Genomic DNA, 22,678 nt, shown 5'->3' on the forward strand with positions numbered 1-22,678 from the left:
GTGTGAATCTCAGGTGGAGAGCCCCTGGTAAGAAAGTGGTTGACATTTCTCCAGGGTAATGGCAGCAGAAGAGAGCAAAGCATCTCAGCCACACAGCTGCCCTCTCCTTCAGGCAGCAGACATAAAAGCAAGTGTGTTCAGGGGGGTATCCATTTGATAAACTGATCTGCATCCTTAGTCCACTCTACCAGTTATTAGCCCTGGAGGCAAGACGAGATGCTCACCTTGATTTTCTTTTTCTGGCTCCTGAATATCCCCCTCCTCATGGATAGTTTCACTCACCCCAAGTGCTTTTGGAGAATGAACCAGAAAAAAGACGGAGATGTGGTGACATGTTGCATCCTTTTCCTTGTTACAGTGCCGAAATCATGGGACAAAGTGATTTTACCCTTTCTTCTGAATAATCTGTAAGTGTGTTTGCATTTTCATGTAAATGTCATGATGAATAACTCAGGAGAGGTGTGTGGATGAGCAGAGTGATGTTGTGAGTCTTCAGTCCTTTTCTCCCAACCTTAAAACCAAGAACCAGCACAAAATATATTTTGCTTCTTAATACTCAGGGTTTTTTGACTACCAAACAGTGAGACTTTTTAATTTTTCTCCCAATTATCCTCCATTTACAAGGCTGAAAATAGAATTCTTTACCTGGATCCATCATGGAGAACTTCCCTTTTACCAGGTCCGGTGTGAAGCATCCAGTGTTGTCCCACCAAGAGAAAGCTCAGACTACTGCAATGAGTTCAGTGGTCAGAAGGAGCATTCAAGTCTCTACCAGATTCTGTGGATGTCACCTCTATCAGGGTGTGACTTCTAGTGCAGAGTCAGGGTCTCTAATGGTTGTGACATTCCTCACTGGGGAGAGTATCCATGCAGCCACCTAGTTAAGCTTTCAGAGACTCTACATGTGTTCACTCCACATCTCTGAAGTTGTGAGGATATAGATGTACAAGATATGACCACTGTGAGGTACTTGGGTGTCCCATTTGCCCTTCCATCAACTGAGCAAATGCACAGTTGCAGGCTTTGGGGGATTACAAAGGACAGGTTTTTCTCCATCTTCAAAGTCAAGAGGGAATGTCTAAACCAGGCCTGCTGTGTTTTCATCCGGAGAAATCTAGGATATCACTTACAGTGGTGATGGCTTACTCTCTGTCTCACTTCCTAGAGTGGTAGGAGCTGCCTGTGGTAGCTGTCAATCTAGAGAACTTGGATGAAGAGGTTTCATCATGGGTCATCTCTAGCACTGAAAAGATGTATGTGTCTGCTGTGTTTAAGTGTGTGGTTTTTTTATTCTCTGATACTTACTTTTCATTTACCTCTGCTTGTGTTTCAGTAATTTTACTAATCATGGATGCATATATTACCAACGTGGACAGTACACACAATTCACTTTAAGAATTGCTGATAGTAATTTCTCAAATACACAAATTTAGACCACCAGGCTATCCCTATAGGTTGTTTCTTTGAGTTGGATGCACAGAGTTTCATTTCTTAGTTGAACAATTCTGTCCTATTGATGTAAAAATCTGTTTGTGCTGGAATTGTGATGATTTGCTGTTCACATTGTCTCTGGAATCAGGTACTATGTTGTGCCAAACATTATACCTTTTGCTCAGAATTGCTTTGCCTATCAAGGGTATTTATTTTATCATATGAGTTTCAACACATATTTACCGTTACGAAAAGTAAAGCATTAAATTTCTGAGTCAGCACTGTCTGTAAGTTTTTTTAAGAAGTCGTTTTTACAGTATTGAGTATTCCATATATATATATATATATATATATATATATATGTGATATATATATATGGAAGATTTTGCCACCTTCTAATGAAGTATATTCAGTTCCTTCATTAATTGAAAGTTTTCATTTTCATGGCCTTCAAATGTTCATTAACTTCTTCAGCCATATTTCTGAGTTAACTGTGAATGCGGTTGTCTTAATTTCTTTCTCAGCAAATGTGGTCTCTGTATGTAAGGAAACAAATGAGTTTTGTATCGATTTTGCATCTTGCTATCTTGATGTAAACTTTTTGGTTGGAGTGTTTTGGATCTCAAATATGGAAGCATGTCTTCTTCAAGTATGCAAACTTTAGCTCCTTGGTTTCCTATTTTTATCCCTTTTATGTTATCTCTTGTCCTTTAACTTGGCTAAGATTTTAGTCACTTCGCAGCATAAAATACAGAAACCATTTTGATATGGCAAGAACTACTTTATTCTTAGCCATCAGGAATCAGAGGCAGACAGAGCTATGTGGTTCTGAGGCTAGCCTGGTGGACATAGTGTGTTCCAGGACAACCAGAGTTACCTTGTATGACTCTGACCCATCCCTGCTTCCAAAAGGCATGGTATGAATGCCCTTGTCTTCTTTCTGGTTTTATCAGAGATAACACAGTTTCTTTCCACGTATTACATTGTTGGCTCCTTGTCACAAATGTTATTACAGTGTTGGTATATGTTTTAGTTTGCTCTGTGGCTGCTGTGGAACAATTTGTGTACACTGCAAATATCTATTATTCTCTCTGGTTGATACAGAGCTGACTGGACTATAGTTGGGCACAAAGAGATTAGGTGGGAGAGCCAGACAAGGAAGATGCCAGGAAGAAGAAAGGCAGAGTCAAGGAGTCCTGAGGAGATGCAGACAAGGAAGTCGTGAACTTATGGTACTGAGATAAGATAGCGAACCACGTAAAAACATAGAAATCTGGGTTCATTAAAGTTGTAATCACTAGTTAGTAATAGGCCTAAGCTATAGAACAAGCATTTATAAGTGTTAAGAAGTCTGTGTATGGTTGAACCAGATGCTTGTTCAGACGTGAACAGCAGTCCTGATGAAAAACTTAGCCTTAAATGGTGTTGTTATCAATTACTGATCAAAAGAAACTTGTAGAGGAAATGTTTTGTCTTGATTTTATACTCCTCTAAGATATGTCTATGTTTGAGTCAAGTTAACAAAAATTAATCAGTGCAATATAATATCCTTTTACTCCTTACATGTTTTGGGCATGTGTCACAAGAGAGATTGTGTTTTTCTCCAAAGTATTTTTTTGCATCTTGCCACATGATACTGTCATGCCTTTCTCCAGACATTTCTGTGATACATTACATCCCTACATCTCTACAAAGAAGCCAAAAGGATTATCATGTATTTTCTCAAGTACTATATTTAGAGTCTTTCTTGGGGTCCTCCCTGTTTCCAAGACTCTTTGGCAGTGGGATTGTAGGCTGGCACTCCCCGATCCATGTCTAAAATCCACATATAAGTGAGTACATACCATGTTTATCATTTTGTGACTGGGTTACCTCACTCAGGATGGTTTCCTCTAGTTCCATCCATCTGCCTACACATTTCAAGATTCCATTGTTTTTTCCCGGCTGAGAAGTACCTCATTGTGTAAATGTACCACATTTTCTCTACCTATTCTTCAGTTGAGCGGCTTCTAGGTTGCTTTCATGTTCTGGATATTACAAATAATGCTGCTATGACTATTGATGAGTAGACGTCCTTGGTGTTTGAATGTGCATCCTTGTGTACATGACTAAGAGTGGAATTGCTGGATCTTGAGGCAGACTGACTCCCATTTTCCTCAAAATCTCCACACTGATTTCCAATGTGGTTGTCAAGTTTGCACTCCCACAAGCACTGGAGGAATGTTCCTCTTTCTCCACATCCTCTTCAGCATGGACTGTTACCAGTGTTTTTGATTTTAGCCATTCTGGTATCACAGAGTTGTTTTGATTTGCATTTCCCTGACAGGTAATGATGTTCAGCCATTTTAGATTTCTCTATTGAGAATTCTCTATATAGATCCGTACCCCATTTTTTAATTGGATTTTTTGGTGTTTTGCTGTTTTGGTGACCACCTTCTTTTGTTTTTGGTATACTTTGGAAATCAGCCTTCTGTCAGATGTGGGATTGGTGAAGATCTTCTTCTCATTCTGTGGGCTGCCCTTTTATCTTGAGAACAGTTCCTTTGCCTTTAGAACCTCAGTTTCAGGAGGTCCCATTTATTAATTGTCGATCTCAGTGTGTGTGATACTGGTGGTATGTTCAGGAAGCAGTCTGCTGTAAGAATTCTTTCAAGGGTACCTCCTACTTTCTTTTCTAAGAGCATCAGTGTGGCTGGATTTATGTTGCTGTCTTTAATTCATTCGGACTTAAGTTTTGTGCATGGCAATTGATATGGATCCATCTGCAGTCTTCTAAATGTCAGCATTCAATTATGCATGCACCATTTGATAAAGATGCTTGATTTTTTCCATTGTATAATTTTAGCTTAAAAATTGGGTGTTGTTAGGTGTGCTGGTTCATATCAGGGTTTGCAATTGATTCCTTTGGTCCAACTGACTGTTTTGTTGCTAATAACAAGCTGTTTTTATGAGCATATCTCTACAGTAGAGCTTGAAGTTAGGGATGCTGATGCCTCAGGTAGTTCCTTAATTGTACAGTGTTATTTTGGCTATCCTGGGTGTTTTGTTTTTCAATATAAAGTTGGGTATTGATCGGTCAGCATCTGTGAAGAATTTTGCCAGTATTTTGCTAGGGATTGTATTGAATTTGTAGATTGCTTTTGGCAAGATTCCCATTTTTACTGTGTTTATCCTACCTATCCAAGAGTGTGGGAGATCTCTCCATTTTCTGGGTATCTTCTCTAAGTTCTTTCTTTATCGTCTCAAAGTTCTTCTTATACAGGTCTTTCACTTGTTTGGTTAGAATTACCTGAAGATATTTTAGGTTGTTTGTAGCTATAGTAAAGCGTGATGTATCTCTTATCTCTTTTTTAGTCCATTTACCATCTGTATGTAGTAGGGCTACAAATTTTTTTCGAGTTAATCTTGTATCCTGCCTTTTTACTGAAGGTGTTTATCAGCTGTAGGAGTTCCCTGGTAGAATATTTTGGTTCACTTAAATAGACTATCATGTCATCTGCAAACAGTGAACGTTTGACACCTTTCCAATTTGTATTCCTTTGATTGTCTTTTGTTGTCTTGTTGCTTTAGTTAATAATTCAAGTACAATACTGAAAAGATATGGAGAATGGACAGCCTTGACTTGTTCATGATTTTAGAGAAAAATCGTTATGTTTTTCTCCATTTAGTCTGATGTTGGCTGTTGGTTTACTGTATATTGCTTTTATTATGTTTAGGTATGTTCCTGGTATCCCTGTTCTCTCCAAGCTCTTTATCATGAAGTGGTGTGTTAGATTTTGTCAAAGGCTTTTTCAGAATCTAGTGAGTTGATCATATGGTTTTTCCTTTTTCAGTTTGTTTATATGGTAGATTACTGGGTGAGTTTGCTTCTTTTTTCCAAATTCTTCATGTGTGCTGTTATGTCTCTAGAGTGACAAACTCCAGTTTCTTCATATGGGCACTTAGTGCTATGAATTTTCCTCTTATCACTGATTTTAAAGTGTGGGACCAGGTTTTATCTCTAGTGCTTGAACTGCTTTGGTGGAGCCCATTCATTTTGGAGGGAAACTTTACTCAACCTAGATATAGGGAAAGGGCCTGGGTCCTGCCTCAACGAGCTGGGGCAGAATTCATTGACACCCCATGGGAAGCCTTACCCTCTCTGAGGATTGGATAGTGTGGGATTGGGGGAAGGGAGGAAGAGGGATACGGGGAGGCAGTGGAAAATGGGATTGGTATGAAAAATGAGAAAAGACTGCTTTAAAATAAAAAAACATGTTTAAAATGATAAGTCTTCAATAGCATATCCTAAAAAAATGAGTCTAAAAAAAAGAAATACTAACAGAGAAAGGAGTCAAATTATTTTACTAGGCGTAAGTATAAACTTGTAAAGAAGCTCATCATCACTCCCTGAGTGTCTCTTAGACCTAATGAATACCATCAAGAAGATAGTAGAATACAAAATCAAGATACAATATTATTCTCATGTACAAGGAGTGATGATAGTGAGAAAAAAATCAAGAAAGCATCCACATTTACAATGACCTGCCCACAATAAAGTTCCTGGGAATAAAAGTAGTCCAGGAACTCAACAGTCTTCATGGTCAAAATTTTATAACACTGAGGAGAAAAAGAGAAGACCGTGGAAGAAGAAACTATCTGACAAGTTGATTGGTTGGCACAATTAGTATTGCAACAACACAGGGGAACTTGTCAAGGTTTAGCTGAAAATGACATTGAATTCAGGACAATAGTCCTTGTATTAGCTGCAAAGCATTCATCTATAGAGCTTTATACACAGTAAATCCTGTGCCTGTATTTTCAGAATATCAACCAGAAATTACCAGGTTGCTTTTCCTTTGGCTTTAGCCATGCAAGAAATCAACCGGAATCCATACCTTCTACCAAATGTGTCTATAACATTTTCTTTCGTCAATAACAATTGCAATGACAAAAAGGCATTTCGAAATATCATAAATGGTAGTGCAAAAAGACGTTTTCTTCGCCTTCACAAAATCTGTGGGGAATATTTAAAATGTCAAGTAGCAATTTCAGGACCAATATCAGCAATATCTATGAGCCTGGCACCATACATGCAGCTCTTCAAAATTCCACAGGTGAGGTTGTTTGGGTGTTAACATCTGGAATCTATCTACAGGGGGGAAAAGAGGGAGATTGGCTTCACGTTCATGTAAATCCATGTAGGAATTCACAATTCATTGTTTGATATATAGATGAGAAGGAGAATTAGCAGTCTAGGGGATTTTCCTTGAATAATTTGAAGAAAAGTGATTACTGGAGGTCCCTAGTATGTTTAATATAACTGCAACACTAGGGAAAATTTTCCTTTCTTGTCATTCCAAACTGGTGCTTCTCACACTCCAAGTTTTCCATGGTGATCTGTGACAATTCTCTATCTTATGCTGATCCCTGTGTTTTATGTCCTACAGCTCACCTATGGACCTTTCTACGATATCCTGAGTGATCATGAACAATTTCCATATCTGCATCAGATGGCCCCCAAGGACACAGCTCTGGCCCTGGCCATGGTCTCCGTCATAATTCACTTCAGCTGGAACTGGGTTGGGCTGGCCATCTCAGATGATGACCAGGGTATCCAGTTTCTCGCAGATCTGAGAGGAGAATCTAAAGCCAAAAGAGTCTGCTTAGCCTTTGTGATCATGATCCCAGTCGACACATATTTATACATGTCAAGAGCTGAAGTGTATTACAGCCAAATTGTGACATCATCCACAAGCGTTGTTATCATTTATGGTGACAAAGACAGTACTCTAGCTGTGAGCTTTAGAATGTGGGACTCTCTAGGTTTACAGAGAATATGGGTCACCACCTCACAGTGGGATGTCATTACAAGTAAGAGGGACTTGACCCTTGACTCATTCCATGGGACTCTGGGGTTTGCACACCACCATGGTGAGATTTCTGGTTTAAAAAGTTATATTCAGACATTGAAATCTTCTGAATACACAGACAATTTCCTGGCAAGACTGGGGTGGATGTATTTTGACTGTGAAGCCTCAACGTCTAAGTGTAAGTCACAGGAGAACTGCTCATTGAATGCCTCACTGGAATGGTTAATGCTAAATAGTTTTGACATCGTCTTTAGTGATAGCAGTTATGATGTCTACAATGCTGTGTATGCTGTGGCCCATGCCCTCCATGACATGCTTCTTCAGCAAGTAGAAAATCAGCCACTCAACACTGAGAGTCTGCTGGATTCTGACTGCTCACAGGTACTGTATCTTCCAGTTATCAATGTGATATTCTTATTTTTGTTGTTGCTCTCCATGTTTGTTGTTCATTTGACAACGTTCCCGATATCTTTTTTTTAAATTAGAACCAATGTTGCTTCCCATGTCAATCCCAGCTCCATCTCCCTCCCATCCTCCCCTGCCCCACCCCAATATGATATTCTTTTTCTTTAATTAGAAACAAAGTTGCTTCACTTGTCAATCAGAAGTCCCTCCCCCTTTTCCCTCCCCTCCACCCACACCCTCCCAACAACCCCCACCATGATATTCTTTAAGAGTCTCTCAAATGCTCAAACCAAGGATGCTAGGATAATCTTTCCCAGCACAGAGGGAATTCTGGACTTTTATTTTTCTGCCAATTAAGTATATCTAAATGTGCTTAAACCTTTAAGACAAAGGCAGTGGAGTGTAGATATAATTATTCAATGAAATTCAGTGGTCTTTTACATATGACCACAACATTTTCAGAACTATCCCAATATCAAAAAAAGAATCAATACTTTTTTCATAAAATCCTATCAACATGAGACCTAGAAATTTTTTAATATAAATTGTCCTTTTTAATTAAGGCATACGTAAGAAAAGTGGTAAATTTTGTACAATGCACCCAATTATTAGCATCTGTTTTAACATTGCCCTTTGTTTTCTTCCTCGTGCAAACTGTTATCTTTTATTATAAACGCTAAAGACCTTGATCTTTTATTTTGTTTTAGGGATATGGTTTCACTGTGTATCTATGGGTGTCCTGAAACATAGTATGTAGAGGGTGACCTTAAAATCAGAGTTCTACACACCGCTGCCTCTTGAGTGCTTATGGTTTTAAAAGACTGTGCTTCTACGCCCAGCTTTTCAGATACAGTTTCTCTGTGTAGCTTTGGAGCCTATTCTGGAACTCACTCTGTAGACCAGGCTGGCCTTGAACTCACATCCTCCTACCTCAGCCTCCTGAGTCTTGGGATTAAATACATGTGCCATCACCTCCTAGCATGACTTTTTTATTGTTTTTGTGTGGTGTTCACTTTAGGGCATGTTGGATGCAAGTGTACTCAGCTGACTCAGACATTACCCTTGGCTGGTGGAACCTTAATCTCTTGATTTTCTGAGAGTAATCACACAGGAATTAATGCTGAGACTCAGTTCAATACGTACTTGTGCACTTGTGTATATGAGTATGTGTACATCTGATATTCTGTGTCTCTTTGCACCATATGTTCCTGTGTATCTGTGTTGCCTCTGTGAGTGTCCATGTGTTTCAGTGCCTCTGTGTGTGTGTCTGTGTCTGTGTGTGCTTGTGTGTGTGTTACTATGTCTTTCCTGTGTGTGTTGCTGGGGATATAAGTAAGCATGTATTTGTCATGTGTACATATGTCTTTGTGAATGTTTGTATCTATGTGTCCCTCTGTGTGTTTTGTGTCTATATGTGCCTATGTGTGTTTCTGTGTCTGAGTGTGAATTTGAATGCATGTGGCTGTCTACATAGATGTGTACGATGGTGCGAATATATGTGAATGAGTGTGGATGCACTTTGTGTGTGTCTGTGGTGTGTGCGTGTGTGTGTAAGTGCACATTTATGTTTGGTGCTTGTGAATATGTCTTTGATTGTATTTGTTGATTTACTCTGAGAGAACTAAAATGCTAGGAACACAAAGGTTTTATTTATTCACATGTTTTCATTGAATTTTCCCCTTGTGCTACCTATACATTGAGGTTTCTGTCTATCCTGTCCCAACCCACAGCAATGTAGTCTAAAATAAACACACAGAAGCTTGTATTAGTTATAAACGGTGTGGCCTATTTCTCAGGCTTCTTATTGGTTAGCTCTCTCATAATTATTAACCAATTTCTATTAATCTGTGTATCTCCACATGACATTGCCTTACCAGTGATGCTCAGGGTACTTGCTTTCATGAATCTACATGATGTCTCCCTGGAGACTGGCCAACTCCATTCAGTCAGTAGAGGATGAGACTCTTTTTTAACATTTTATTTAAAATAAAATAAGCATGCTACACATGTCAATCACAGCCCCCTCTCCTTCCACTCCTGCTCTGACACCTCTCCCAAACTCCCCAACTCCCCACCCAATCCCCACTCCAATCTTCAGGGAGGTTGAGGCGCTTCACCAGGGATCACCAAAGTCTATCATATCATCCAGAGCAGAGCCTAGGCCCTCCCCCATATGCCCAGGCAGAGACAGCCACGTGGAATGGGCTCCCAATTCCCCCTGGATGCCAGGGATAAACACTGATCGCCCAAGGCCCCAAAGAGTGCCAAGGCCTCCTCACTGATAACCATGTTCAGGGGGGTTGGTTCAGTCCCATGATGAACTATCAGCTATCAGTCTGGGGGTCATGTGCTTCCCCTTTTTCAGGTGATCCATTTCTGTGGGTTTCACCCTCCCAGTCTTGACCCCTTTGCTCATCACTCCTTCCTCTTGGCAATGATATACAGAGTTTAGCTGTGGGTGTCCAGCTCTGCTTCCATCATTCACTCTAGGATGGCATACAAGGTCGTTTTTAATCACATTATGGGGGAAGGGAATTTATTTTTTAATTATTTTTTAAATAGCTTGTTTTACATGTCAATCCCAGTTCCCTCTCTCTCCCTTACTCCTGCACCCCGCCTATCTTCCTCCCCTAGTCTCCCACCCTATTGCCAATTCCTTCCACATAGGGGATATCTAGAGTCTGTCATTTCACTCAGGGCAGGGTCCAGGCACTCCCCTAAGTTTCCAGGCTGAGAGAGCATCCCTCTTTGTTTTATCGACACACGATGTCTGTTTGTATTCCAGGGATAAACACTGATCCACTGCTCAGGGCCCCATTGGTTGCCCAGGCCTCCTCACTGACTCTCACATTTGGGGGTGTCTGGATCAGTCCCTTGCTGACCTCCCAAATGTCGGTCTGGGATCCAAGACCTCTCACCTGTTCAGATCAGCTGTCTCTGCTTGTTTTGCCAGCCCTTTCTTTGCCAATTTGCTCATCACTCCTCTCTTTCTATCACTGGGTTCCTACGGTTCAGGTCAGTGTTGAACTGTGGGGGTTTGCCTCTGCTTCCATCAGTCACTGGATGAAGGCTCCAGGAGTGTTATAGACATCAAGTTCATTATCAGGAATGGGCATTCGAGGTGGTCTCTCCACTATTGCTTAGCTTGCCAATTGGTGTTATCCCTTTAGATCACTAGAGGTCACATTGGTGCCTTATCTGTCTTCTAACCTATGATTCCCTCCTCCCAACTCAAACTTCCTGTTGCCCCATGACCTACTCTCTCTTCCTCTTCTCCCCCTCTTCTCAGCTCCCACTCCCCCAACACCTCACCGTGTTCCCAATCGGTTCAGAGGATCTTGCCTCATTCCTCTTCTCTTGGATACCATGCATATCTCTTAGGTTCTTTCCTGTTTCCCAGACTTTCTGCCAGTGGAAGTGCAGACTGGCACTATCCTGATCCATGTCTAAAATCCATATATGAGTGAGTACATACCGTGTTTGTCTTTTTGTGACTGGGTTACCTCACGCAGGATGGTTTCTTCCAGTGCTATCCATTTACCTGAGAATTTCAAGATTCCATTGCTTTTTTTTTTTAATGAGTAATTCTCCATTGTGTAAATGACTGTTCAGTTGAGGGGCATCTAGGTTTCTTCCAGTTTCTGGCTATTACAAATAATGCTGCTATGAACATAGTGGAGCAGATGTCCTTGTTGTATGAATTTGCCTCTTTTGGATATATGCCTAAGAGTAGAAGTGCTGGATCTTGTGGTAGATTGATTCCAATTTTCCTGAGGAATCTCCATACTGATTTCCAAAGTGGCTGTATGGGTTGGCCCTCCCACCAGCAATGGAAGAGTATTCCCCTCTCTCCACATCCTCTTCAGCATAAATTGTTTGGGATGTTTTTGATTTTAGCCATTCTGACAGGAGTAAGATGATATCTAAAAGTTGTTTTGATTTGCATTTCGCTGATGGCTAAAGATGTTGAGCACTTTCTTAAGTGTCTCTTGGACATTTTAGCCTCCTCTATTGAGAATTCTCTATTTAGTTCTGTACCCCACTTTTTAATTGGATCCTTTGGTGTTTTGGAGACTTGCTTCTTGAATTCTTTGTAAATTTTGGAGATTAGCCGTCTGTCAGATGTGGGGTTAGTGAATATCTTTTCCCATTCTGTGGACTGCCTTTTTGTCTTGTTGACGGTGTCCTTTGCCTTACAGAAGCTTTATAGTTTCGGGAGGTCCCATTTGTTAATTGTCCATAACATTGACTGTGCCACTGGTGTTATGTTCAGGAAGTGGTCTCTTGTAACAACGAATTGAATAGCATTTCCCACTTTATCTTCTAAGAGTTTCAGTGTGGTTGGATATATGTTGAGATCTTTGTTCCATTTGGACTTAAGTTTTGTACAAGGTGGCAAACAAGGATCTATCTGCAGTCTTCTGCATACCAATACCCTGTTGTGCTAGCACCATTTGTTGAAGATGATTTCTTTTTGCCATTGTATAGATTTACCTTCTTTGTCAAATATCAAGTGTTCATAGGTGTATGGGTTAAAATCAGGGTTTTCAATAAAGTTCCATTGGTCTACCTACCTATTTTTGTGCCAACACCAAGCTGTTTTCAAGACTATAACTCTATAATAGTGCTTGAAGTCAGGTATGGTGATGACACCTCAAATTCCTTTATTGTATAGGGTTGTATTGGTTATCCTGGGCCTTTTGTTTTTCCATATAAAGTTGATTGTTGTTCTTTCCAGGTTTGTGAAGAACTGTGCAGGAATTTTGATAGGGATTGCATTGAATCTGTAGGCTGCTTTTGGCAAGACTGACATTTTTATTATGTTGATCCTACCATTCCAAGAGCAAGGGACATCTTTCCATTTTCTGGAATCCTCTTTGATTTCTCTCTTTAAAGACTCAAAATTCTTGATATACAGATCTTTCAATTCCTTGTTTAACATTATCCCCAGATATTTGATGCTCTTTATGGCTATTGTAAAGTGTGATGTTTCTCTGATTTCTTTCTCAGTCACTTCATCATCTGTATATAATAGGGCCACTTAATTTTTTTATTAGTTAACCTTGTATCCTGCCACTTTGCTGAAGGTGTTTATCAGCTCTAGGAGTTCCCTTGCGGAGCTTTTTGGGTTACTTATGTAAACAATCATATCATCTGTAAATAGTGAAAACTCAAACATCCTGCTCCCCCATGTCCTCCTCTCCCCTTCTCTTCAACCCCTCTCTTTCTCCCAGGTCACTATCCTCCCCACTCATGAACTTTGCCCTCAATCCGCTCAGGAGATTCTGTCCCACTCCCTTCCCTAGGGGTACCCTTCATATCTCACTTAGGGTCTATCCTGTTTCCCAGATTATCTGAGAGTTATCTCTTTCTTTTTTAATTAAAGCTCATAGATATCTCTTTTGGCTGTAGAAATGAAGATAATCACATGATCATTTCACTTCATGCTGAAAAAGCCTTCGACAAAATCCAACACACCTTCATGATAAAGGTCCTTGAGAGATCAGGAATAACAGGAACACACATGAACACAATAAAAGCAATATACAGTAAACCAACAGCTAACAACAAACTAAATGGAGAGAAACTCAACACAATTCCTCTAAAATCAGGAACAAGAAAAGTCTCTCCACTCTCTCCATATCTCCTCAATATTGTACTTGAAGTTCTAGCTAGAGCAGTAAGACAACAAATGAAAATCAAGGGGATACAAATTGGAAGAAGAGGAAGTCAAAGTTTGACTGATTGCAGATGATATGATAGTTTACATAAGTGATGCAGAAAATCTCTCCACGGGAGCAAGAGACTCTTAATCAAAAAGCCTTAGAGAGAATAAGGAGCAACCCAAAGTCACAGCTTAACTCCTTAGTGACTCAGCAGACAAGAGAGAGTCCTTCATTCTCCCTGCTTATATCTGGTTTCCATCCAGTTATCTCACTTCCAGTCTGTCTATACAGATCCACAGACCTCTATGGATAGTTAGTGGCAAGCTCCATTCTCGATTCCTCAGACAGGCTTTATTTGTACAGGCAAGATATCACCACAGCCACCTTCAATGAAGTTATATCAAGACGAAATCAGAGCAGATGCTATGACTTAAAGTAAGAGCTTATACATTAGAGAATTTGCCTATATTTCAGCTTCGCCCATTTTTGAAGAAAACTCACTTCATTAACCCAGTTGGAGATGCTATACATATGAATCAGAAAGAAAAACTGCAGGCAGAATATGACATTTACCTTATCCGGAGTTTCCCCCACGGTGTTGGACTTAAGGTGAAAGTAGGAGAGTTTAACCCTACTCATTTTCCACATGGTCATCAGCTCCATTTATCTGAAGACATCATAGAGTGGGCCACGGGGAGCAGACAGGTGGGTCTGATATAACTACACTGATGCATACTACACAGCAATAATCTCTGCCATATAGGATCATTTGGGTTTGCATGTTACTTAGTGAAATTAGATCATTGGTTATGTAAACACTCAGTTTTAGCCTTCTATACAATGTTTCTTCTCTCACTTTTTAAAAATATGATAGTTTACTAATTATCTGAAAATCTAAGATGTGCATGTGATGTACTTTTATTATATAGGAAACGCTCTGATTTGTAAACAAAAACAGAACTAGATGGTTTTGGTATTATTTCCAGGAAAGTTTTCAATATTTTCTTGATACCACTCTGATTTCTACCCTGTAGAGTATAATCTTTTCCTTGCCAGCTGCTTTGGTCCCCCCCCCCCGCCAGCTGCCCGGGCACTGCCACATTGCAATTGCCAAATAACACACATGACGCTATATTAATTATGAAGCTGTTGGCTGTTTGCTTGTTTCTTACTGGCTTTCTCTGACTTAAGTATTTAACTCATAATTGTTAATCTAAGTATTTCTCTTACCGGAGAAAAGGGTCCATACCTCTTACCCCTATGGCGGCTACTTCACGGCTGACTCTGCCTCTTTCCCAGAATCCTCCTTGACTCCTAGTCCCACCTATCTTACTTCCCAATTAGCCAACACTGCTTTATTGATGTATACACAGGACTTCCCCATCACTACCCATTGCTTTTCTTCTCTGCCATTGAACCTCTAAGCCAGATACTGACAAGACTGAAGCTAACAGTGAGGAAAGTCTTGGAACAAAGAACAAATATGCAAGTCATGAATTTATATTATATAATTTTATTTAATCACTTGAACAAGAAGGTCCTAACTTGACAATATCACTAAAACTACATAACATTTTCATGGTCCACATCAGATATTTCGTTATTTATAACCTGTGTTTTTAGACATCCTATTTACATGGATATTTTGCCTATATATATCAGTTCCATATAAGTATAAGGTGGCTGAGGATTCCAGGAGCTGAAGAAAACTTTAGCCTAAGCATAGAAGTGGTTCATTGGATGGCAAGTGCTGAAGTTTGCTGAGTCACCTCTCCAGCACTGAATCATAACTTCTAAAGGAATTTCTCACCAGAAGAACATAACTTTGTACCTTAATTCTTGCATAACTCCTTAAGACAAACAAGCCACAAACAAACAAAGATTCATCTTGTTTACAAGACGGGTACTCATAGTCATAAAAATTTGACTTTGAGGAAATCTGTGCATAAGATAATCATTATGTGTCCCTAGTGTATTATAGGTATCGATTCTGATGTCTCTGGTTTTATAGTATCAGAACTACATTGCCTACTACAGTGTTGTGCTTTGACTTTGAAAGACATTAACTTCAGGAAAGTCTGCAGGTGTAATCTGAGCTGAATCTCAGGTTTTTCAGATAGAGTGAAATCAATATTAATTGATTAATATTCTAGAAAACTATGCTAAGGGAGGAGAATAAGTGGACTAAAGGTTTAGTTACTGAGCTGTACCACTATGTCAGAGGAGTGCAGTGAAATCATCAGCCTGCTTCTACCAGGCCTAACTTGAATATTAAAGACATCAAAAGGATAAGGAGGACTAAATATAACCTAAAATGAGTCCCACTCCAGATATACAAATCACAATGCAGAACCAAAAGATACTTGAAAACACTGAGGCAGCATGACTCCAAATGATATAGGCATAGGCTAGAGTGACAGCAAATTCAAACTAACACTTCAAAAAATAATTGCATGCATGTTCCAGAAAAATCAAACAGCACACAAATTACCTCTAAATCAACTAAACAAGTTCTCAAACACTTGCACCCAATGAGTAATTGAGTGAGGATGTGACAGAAATTCAATAAAGTTTCAATAACAATGAAGAATTCATACTGATATTTTGAAAATGAAAGACAACAATTTGAATAACATTCTGGATAAATTGTATTAATAAGAGAATGTCTCAAGTAGAAGACAGACTCTCAGGACTGGAAACAAACTATGACAAAGATAGAACAATAAGCAAGGATGAAAGAAACATAAGAGACTTAGGAGATATCACTAAAAGATGAACTTAACACAGCACCAACACAAGAGCAGAAGGACAACATGGGACAGGCACCAAACTATTTCTAATAACATTATAAGAGGTAGTCAGAATGGCACACAGACAGGGTCAGAAAAGAATATGCCATCCTCCTTTTGCCTCTGGGCTTTTACTTTGCCCTGTTTCTGTAAACCTTTCATTGCTTCTTACTCCATGGCTGTTGGTGTACAGCTCTGTGGCTGCCCCCCTGGTGTCTTCTTTCCTGCTTCTCTACTTCACGGTCTTTATGTTCTTTCCTATCCTCTCTCCTCTTATTTATTCTCACAGCATGCCAGTTTAATCTATTCTCTCTTGTGCCTTGCTATTGGCCTTTCAGCTCTTTATTAGACCAATCAGGTGTTTTAGACAAGCAAAGTAACACAGCTTCACAGAGTTACAAATGCAACATAAAAGAATGTACCACATCTTTGCATCATAAGACAAATGTTCCACAACATGAACAAATGTAACACATCTTCAACTAATATTCCACAACAGGACACAGACAAGGAAATGGGTTTTTTTTAAAAAAACAAACAATAATATGTTGATTAAAAGGAACACACTGCCTTAATGAACAAGAACAGACTTTCAACATTGAAGGTATCAGAAAGAAAATTGTAGGCCAATCTATGAACTTTTTTGGAAAACTTTCCCCAGTACTGGCAAACAGATCTCAACATCACATCTCAAAGGCCAAATCAATACCCAGAAGGACTTTATTATAGGGATGAAAGGATGCTTCAACATATACAAATCAATCAAATATATTGTGTCACATAAAAAAAACCATACAACAGAATTAAAAGAGCCCCTAAAAAAGATACAGAAAAGATCTTTAGTAATGTCAGGCATCCTTTCATAGAAAAACAACAAATAAACAAGAATACAGGAAAAAAGCAAGAAGAAACGTATTTTGACAAAAAAGTTTGTATAAGACAAAACATCGGGGACTGGAGAAATGGGTCGGCAGTTAGAAGTACCTACTGCTATTCCAGAGGTCCAAAGTTCAATTCCCAGCACCAGATGGTGGCTCATAGCCATCTCTAATGAAATCTGATGCCCTCTCCTGGCATAAAGTTGTACATGCAGACAGAGTACTCACATACATAAAATAAATAAATCTTTTTAAAAAGCACACACACAAAGCATAGAGGCCATTGGACTACCTGGTGAGGAAACCCAGCATTTGCATTAAATGCAGAATGGGACCAGCCATGGTGGTCCATCCCAGAATCAATAAGCAATCAAGAAAATATTTCAGAAAGGTGATCAGAAATCAGTTAAATAGAGACAATTTCTCAATTATGATTCACATTTTCTCTTGTGACTCTGCTTTGTGTCAAGCTGAGAAAACCTGACTGGCAAATGGGTTGGTGGGGTATACAGTTCAGTCATTACAGTGCTCACACGATGTGTACTGCTAGGTCTTCTTGAATTTTTAATAGTTTGGAATCACCTCAACTGAGCATCAGTTGTTCTAATATACACATGTGTGGCCTTGTACAATGTACTGAATGAAATGTGATCACTCAGATCACATGTAGACAGTAGACTTCTTAACTACTCAACATGATGAGATGCTGTAACTGCTAAATGAGTCTGCAAACTTCTGACCTAGCATATGTCTGATTTTCCTCAGGTACCCTCCTCTGTGTGCAGTGTTGATTGTCATCCTGGATTCAGAAAATTCCATCAGAAGGGAATGGCTGTCTGCTGTTTTGATTGCGTCCCCTGCCCAGAAAATGAGATTTCAAACGAGACAGGTGAAGTGTCTCCTGTGGGGAGAAATCATACAGATTGATTTCTTCTCCTATCCACACTGCAACATTGAAGGGGCTTGGGAGGAAGTGGCACTGTTGTGCAGTGTTTACCAGAGAAGATTGCTCAGACATAGGTTTTTTCTAACTAATATATATATTAGCCAGCTGGCAAATACAATGTGCATTCAGGATCCCAAGATAGCACTGAGCCTTTCTCAGAATGAGCATTTAAGCAAAAGAACGATGTTCTGGGTTGACTTATTTCAGTTAACAAGAGCATTTACCTGGAAGCAGCCCTACAGAAGCTAAAAGTCAAGATTAATACATTTTGAGACTTTTCCAGATCTACAATAACTGTGGTGGACTAGGCATTTGTTTTAGTTTTGCAGGTGGTAATGACTATGTGCTGACCTTTCCAGTCTGAATGGTATTTCTAACATGTAATTAGTTGAGCTGGGGTCTGGGGACATACTAGTTTCTGTTTCCCTGTTAGCGCTATCTATTCCTTTCCTAATTGTGTCTTTATAAGAATATGATTAATAACAACGTCGTTATAAATAACAATCTGTTCCTTGACATACATCTTGGACTCTGAAAATGCATTGCAGGTAGTATTTTCTAAAAAAAGTGCTTGGAAAAATCAAAACAGCCCTATGAGGGAACTGTACAATGTATCTATTCCAATGATGATATCCCTCTAAGGGTACATGTGGACTACATTGTAGTCAGAATATTTTAAATATTTGGTTATTCATTTATTCTTCTTGAATGTGTGTATGTCTTTCAGTGTGAGTTTGTGTAAACCATATACATGTAGAAGATTGTGGAGGCCAAAAATAGTGCATGCAAGCCCTAGAACTTGACTTATAGACAGGTATATGGTTCCATGTGAATGCCGAGTCCATATTAACTGTTGAGCCATCGCACCTGCCACTGAGTTCATGAATCCTACAGATCTTCATCTTGTCCCTGCCCATAAGCATTGCTGATGAAGACAGACATTGAGTCACCATGTGTTGGGAGGGGAAATAATTATCGTGTGGCGATGGCAATGCTGTCCATACAGCAGTTGATGAATGAGCAGTATTTTGTGTTGTCACTTAGCTTAGAGATGAGCAGGAAAGACAACATGAAGATGTGAGTCCAGGGTGTACCATAAGGCTGCAGTAAGAGTGTGCAACGGAGACTGTGGGATGAAGCAAGAGCTGTTACATGCATGAGGGAGAGATTCCCAGAGACTATGGAGACTGATGTCATTGAAGGATATCAGGTGACTAAAGAGTAGAAATTGTGGGTAAGATTATGAGGAAATACCTAAATGTGAGGCAGCGCTACAGCATGCAATTACCAGTGTTCCTGTTTATGTGGTAATATGATTACATATAAAAAAAGTGGGGATCAGTGCGGACACATTTTGTAGAGAAAGTTGTCCTACTGTAGTGACATCTTGTTGCACCTATAGACTTGAGGTAATGGCCTTAGGGCATGTCTTTTGTATGAAGAAGTGACTCCTTATAAGGATGAGGAGGGGCTCACTCAGGCTCTCTTGGGTGGTGTTTGGATCATCCTGCATGGAGATGCTCTACCTCCAGGGACAGAAGACTGTGTCAATTATTTACCATCATTGTATATCTATTATTCTTTATTTCTATGTTCCCTGGTGTCCTTTAACATACCACCATCCTACTAAAGACTTTCGTACACAGTAGCAGTGAACAATGCCACAATACTATAAACAGAATAGTTTCATAGTGAAAGGAATAGCCACAGTTACTCAAATGACAATGTAATGTATACAATATTCATAAGTCAACTGTTATTGATTGGGAGATGGCCAAATACAAAGTTGAAGACAGTATCAATTTTTACTTTTTTTGGCAGTCATTGTCTGTGAAGACAAGAACATTAAGAAAAGACATTTAGAGTCAGTGAGAAGAGTTAACAGGGAAATCTCTTCAATTAAAGTTAATGACCTGAGTTCATTTGAGTTAATGACCTGAGTTCCCACTGGAGTTGGCTCCTACATGCTGCATTCTCCACTCCTTGCATGCTACACACACATGCACATACATAACTCAACAGATTGTAGTAAAATAGTTTTAAGACAAAATAACTATAGAGGGCATTTATAATAATAAACAGCAAAAAACAAACATTAAACTTACTAATGTTTTAATACGATGTATGTAGAACATAGTAATTGCGTACAGGGCCAGGTCCATTTAAAGGCCACCAGAGCCAATCAATGCACTTTGTACAGGAGTTACAGTTGGTAGTGTGTCACTTGGTATGCATGGGTAGGGGGAACTGGACTTACATCATTGCTCTCCATGATCATCCACAACATAGCACAGTTACAATCATATTTCCTACGCTTGCTGTGGTGGAAATTACAACGTATTGATGGAGTTTTAACTGCCCAATTCAAATAATCTGTGTTAGCACTCTCAATTGAGAGTTCTCATGTTGTCTTGCTGATGCTGTTTAATCAATAACTCCTTAACCATTGAGTGCATTAAAACAACAAGTTCTCATACAGATAGATATTGGGGAAAGGAGAAGATGCTTACTGCTCCCAAAGGTGGTGTTATAACATGAAGGACTTCTGAATATTAAGTATATACAGAGTTTTCTACCTTTAATAGTATGATTATTGTTTCTTATAAACTATTGTATAACCCCATGAGGACACAAAAATGGGCATCGTATTTCTTTGTTTTACAGTATCCTATAACCTCCCTTTCTCTCCATACTATTTCCCACACATCCACCCAAAACTCATGAGCTCCTTTTATTTTACTATTTTCAGATACTCTTTTTCATTTACTACCTTGACATATGCACGTGCAAGTGCACACACACAATTGATTCGTGTGTTTGGTGATGACTATGTGGGAATTTTAAAAAGGCTATAAGTGGTCTCATTCCTGGAGAAGATCAAGTCCCCATCTCTCATGAGAGCATCCATTCTAATTCAGGCTGGGAGATTCACATTATAGTGAATCCATAGGACCTGTGTTTGTCCTTGAAGAAGGCAGGATTTGTGAAACAGAAGCATTACTGTTCAGAAAAGCCTCAGTTATACCTTCAGAGATAACAAACAAGAATGTTGCAAAGCTTCCACCTTACACTGTCAATGGCCTGTCAATAAGAAACGCTGAAGCTGCAGTAACAATACTTTTGTTTTCTGTACTAGGTTTGGATCAGTGTCTGAAGTGTCCAGAGGACCAGTATGCCAACACAGAGCACAACCAGTGCATTCTCAAAGCCGAGATCTATCTGACCTTTGATGACCCCTTGGGGATGGCTCTGTCCTGCATGGCCTTGTCTTTCTCTGTATTCACAGCCCTGGTCCTTGGTGTCTTTGTGAGGCACCATGACACTCCCATTGTGAAGGCCAATAACCTCACTCTCAGCTACATCCTACTCGTCTCTCTCATCTTCTGTTTCCTCTGTTCCTTGCTCTTCATTGGCCATCCCAACTCAGTCACCTGTGTCCTGCAGCAAACAACGTATGCAATTGTGTTCACTGTGGCTGTTTCCACTGTGTTGGCCAAAACAGTGACTGTGGTCTTGGCTTTCAAAGTCACTGCTCCTGGAAGAAGAATGAGGTGGCTCCTGGTATCAGGTGTGCCTAACTACATCATTCCCTTCTGCACCATCATGCAAATTATTGTCTGTGCAATCTGGCTGGGAGCTTCTCCTCCCTCTGTTGACACTGATGCACATTCTGAACACGGTCACATCATCATTGTATGCAACAAGGGCTCAGGTACTGCCTTCTACTGTGTCCTAGGTTACCTGGGCTCCCTGGCCCTGGCGAGCTTCATTCTGGCTTTCTTGTCCAGGAATCTCCCTGACACATTCAATGAGGCCAAGTTGCTGACCTTCAGCATGTTCTTGTTCTGCAGTGTCTGGGTCACTTTTCTCCCTGTCTACCACAGCACCAAGGGCAAGGTCATGGTGGCTGTGGAGGTCTTCTCCATCTTGGCCTCCAGTGCAGGCTTGCTGGGATGCATCTTTGTCCCCAAGTGCTACATAATTTTGTTAAGACCAGAGAGAAATTCCCTTCAAAAGTTAAGGGAGAAAATATCATCCTGAACAAACATTATATAAATTGTAACTGACAAATGTAATGTTGGTACTGAACAACCTATTAGAATGCAGGGCAAGATTTCTATGCATTAGCTAATGACTCTTGCTGTTACTTCTAATGATATTTTTAAAAATCAGTAAGTATCATGTATACTACTTTTCTCTGCATTGTCCCCAATAATCTTCCACTGAGGCACTTATTTTATAAGATTAGGATACTGGACATTAATGCAGTGTGTAAATATTCTCTTCTCTTATATACAAAAGTTTGACAGCATGTATGTCTGTATGAGGGTGTTAGATCCCGTGGAACTAAAGTTAGATAACGACAATAACTGCAGAGATATCTCTTTAACCCCTATTTAGATTTTCATGTGAGACCTTGGGGATGAATGAGGAAGTAAAGGTGTCTTGCTGGTGATGTGTTTGTGTGTCAAGATGACACAGGTTCAATTGTCCTGCCTGTTTTTCTAAAAACTTGACCACAGGCTACAGTCATCAGTGAGGAGGGGACAACAACTAAAAGAATACCCCAGCTCTTGTGAACACAAGCCAGCTTTTCCAACTGTCTCAGGATTTTCTGGACAAGTGGGGTAGTTCTCCCCAACACATGTTGTCACCAGGTAGCAGGGTACTTGGAAGAGAGGCCTTGCACCTCAACCAGGACAACAAAATA

The 22,678-nt window shown here is 39.8% G+C and overlaps 1 protein-coding gene across 1 annotated transcript; it reads left to right on the plus strand.

Moving 5' to 3' along the window:
• The first annotated feature begins 216 nt into the window (after nucleotides 1-216).
• LOC101829209 (vomeronasal type-2 receptor 116-like) lies at nucleotides 217-22,008 on the plus strand. The gene is made up of 6 exons (XM_040734140.1): nucleotides 217-407; nucleotides 6,236-6,527; nucleotides 6,852-7,664; nucleotides 13,829-14,059; nucleotides 17,787-17,910; nucleotides 21,104-22,008. Exons 1-6 carry the CDS (start codon nucleotides 217-219, stop codon nucleotides 22,006-22,008), a joined length of 2,556 nt encoding a protein of 851 aa, XP_040590074.1.
• The last annotated feature ends 670 nt before the right edge of the window (nucleotides 22,009-22,678 follow it).

This window comes from Mesocricetus auratus, unplaced genomic scaffold (assembly GCF_017639785.1).
Source record: "Mesocricetus auratus isolate SY011 unplaced genomic scaffold, BCM_Maur_2.0 Super-Scaffold_100037, whole genome shotgun sequence".
Taxonomy (NCBI): Eukaryota; Metazoa; Chordata; class Mammalia; order Rodentia; family Cricetidae; genus Mesocricetus; species Mesocricetus auratus.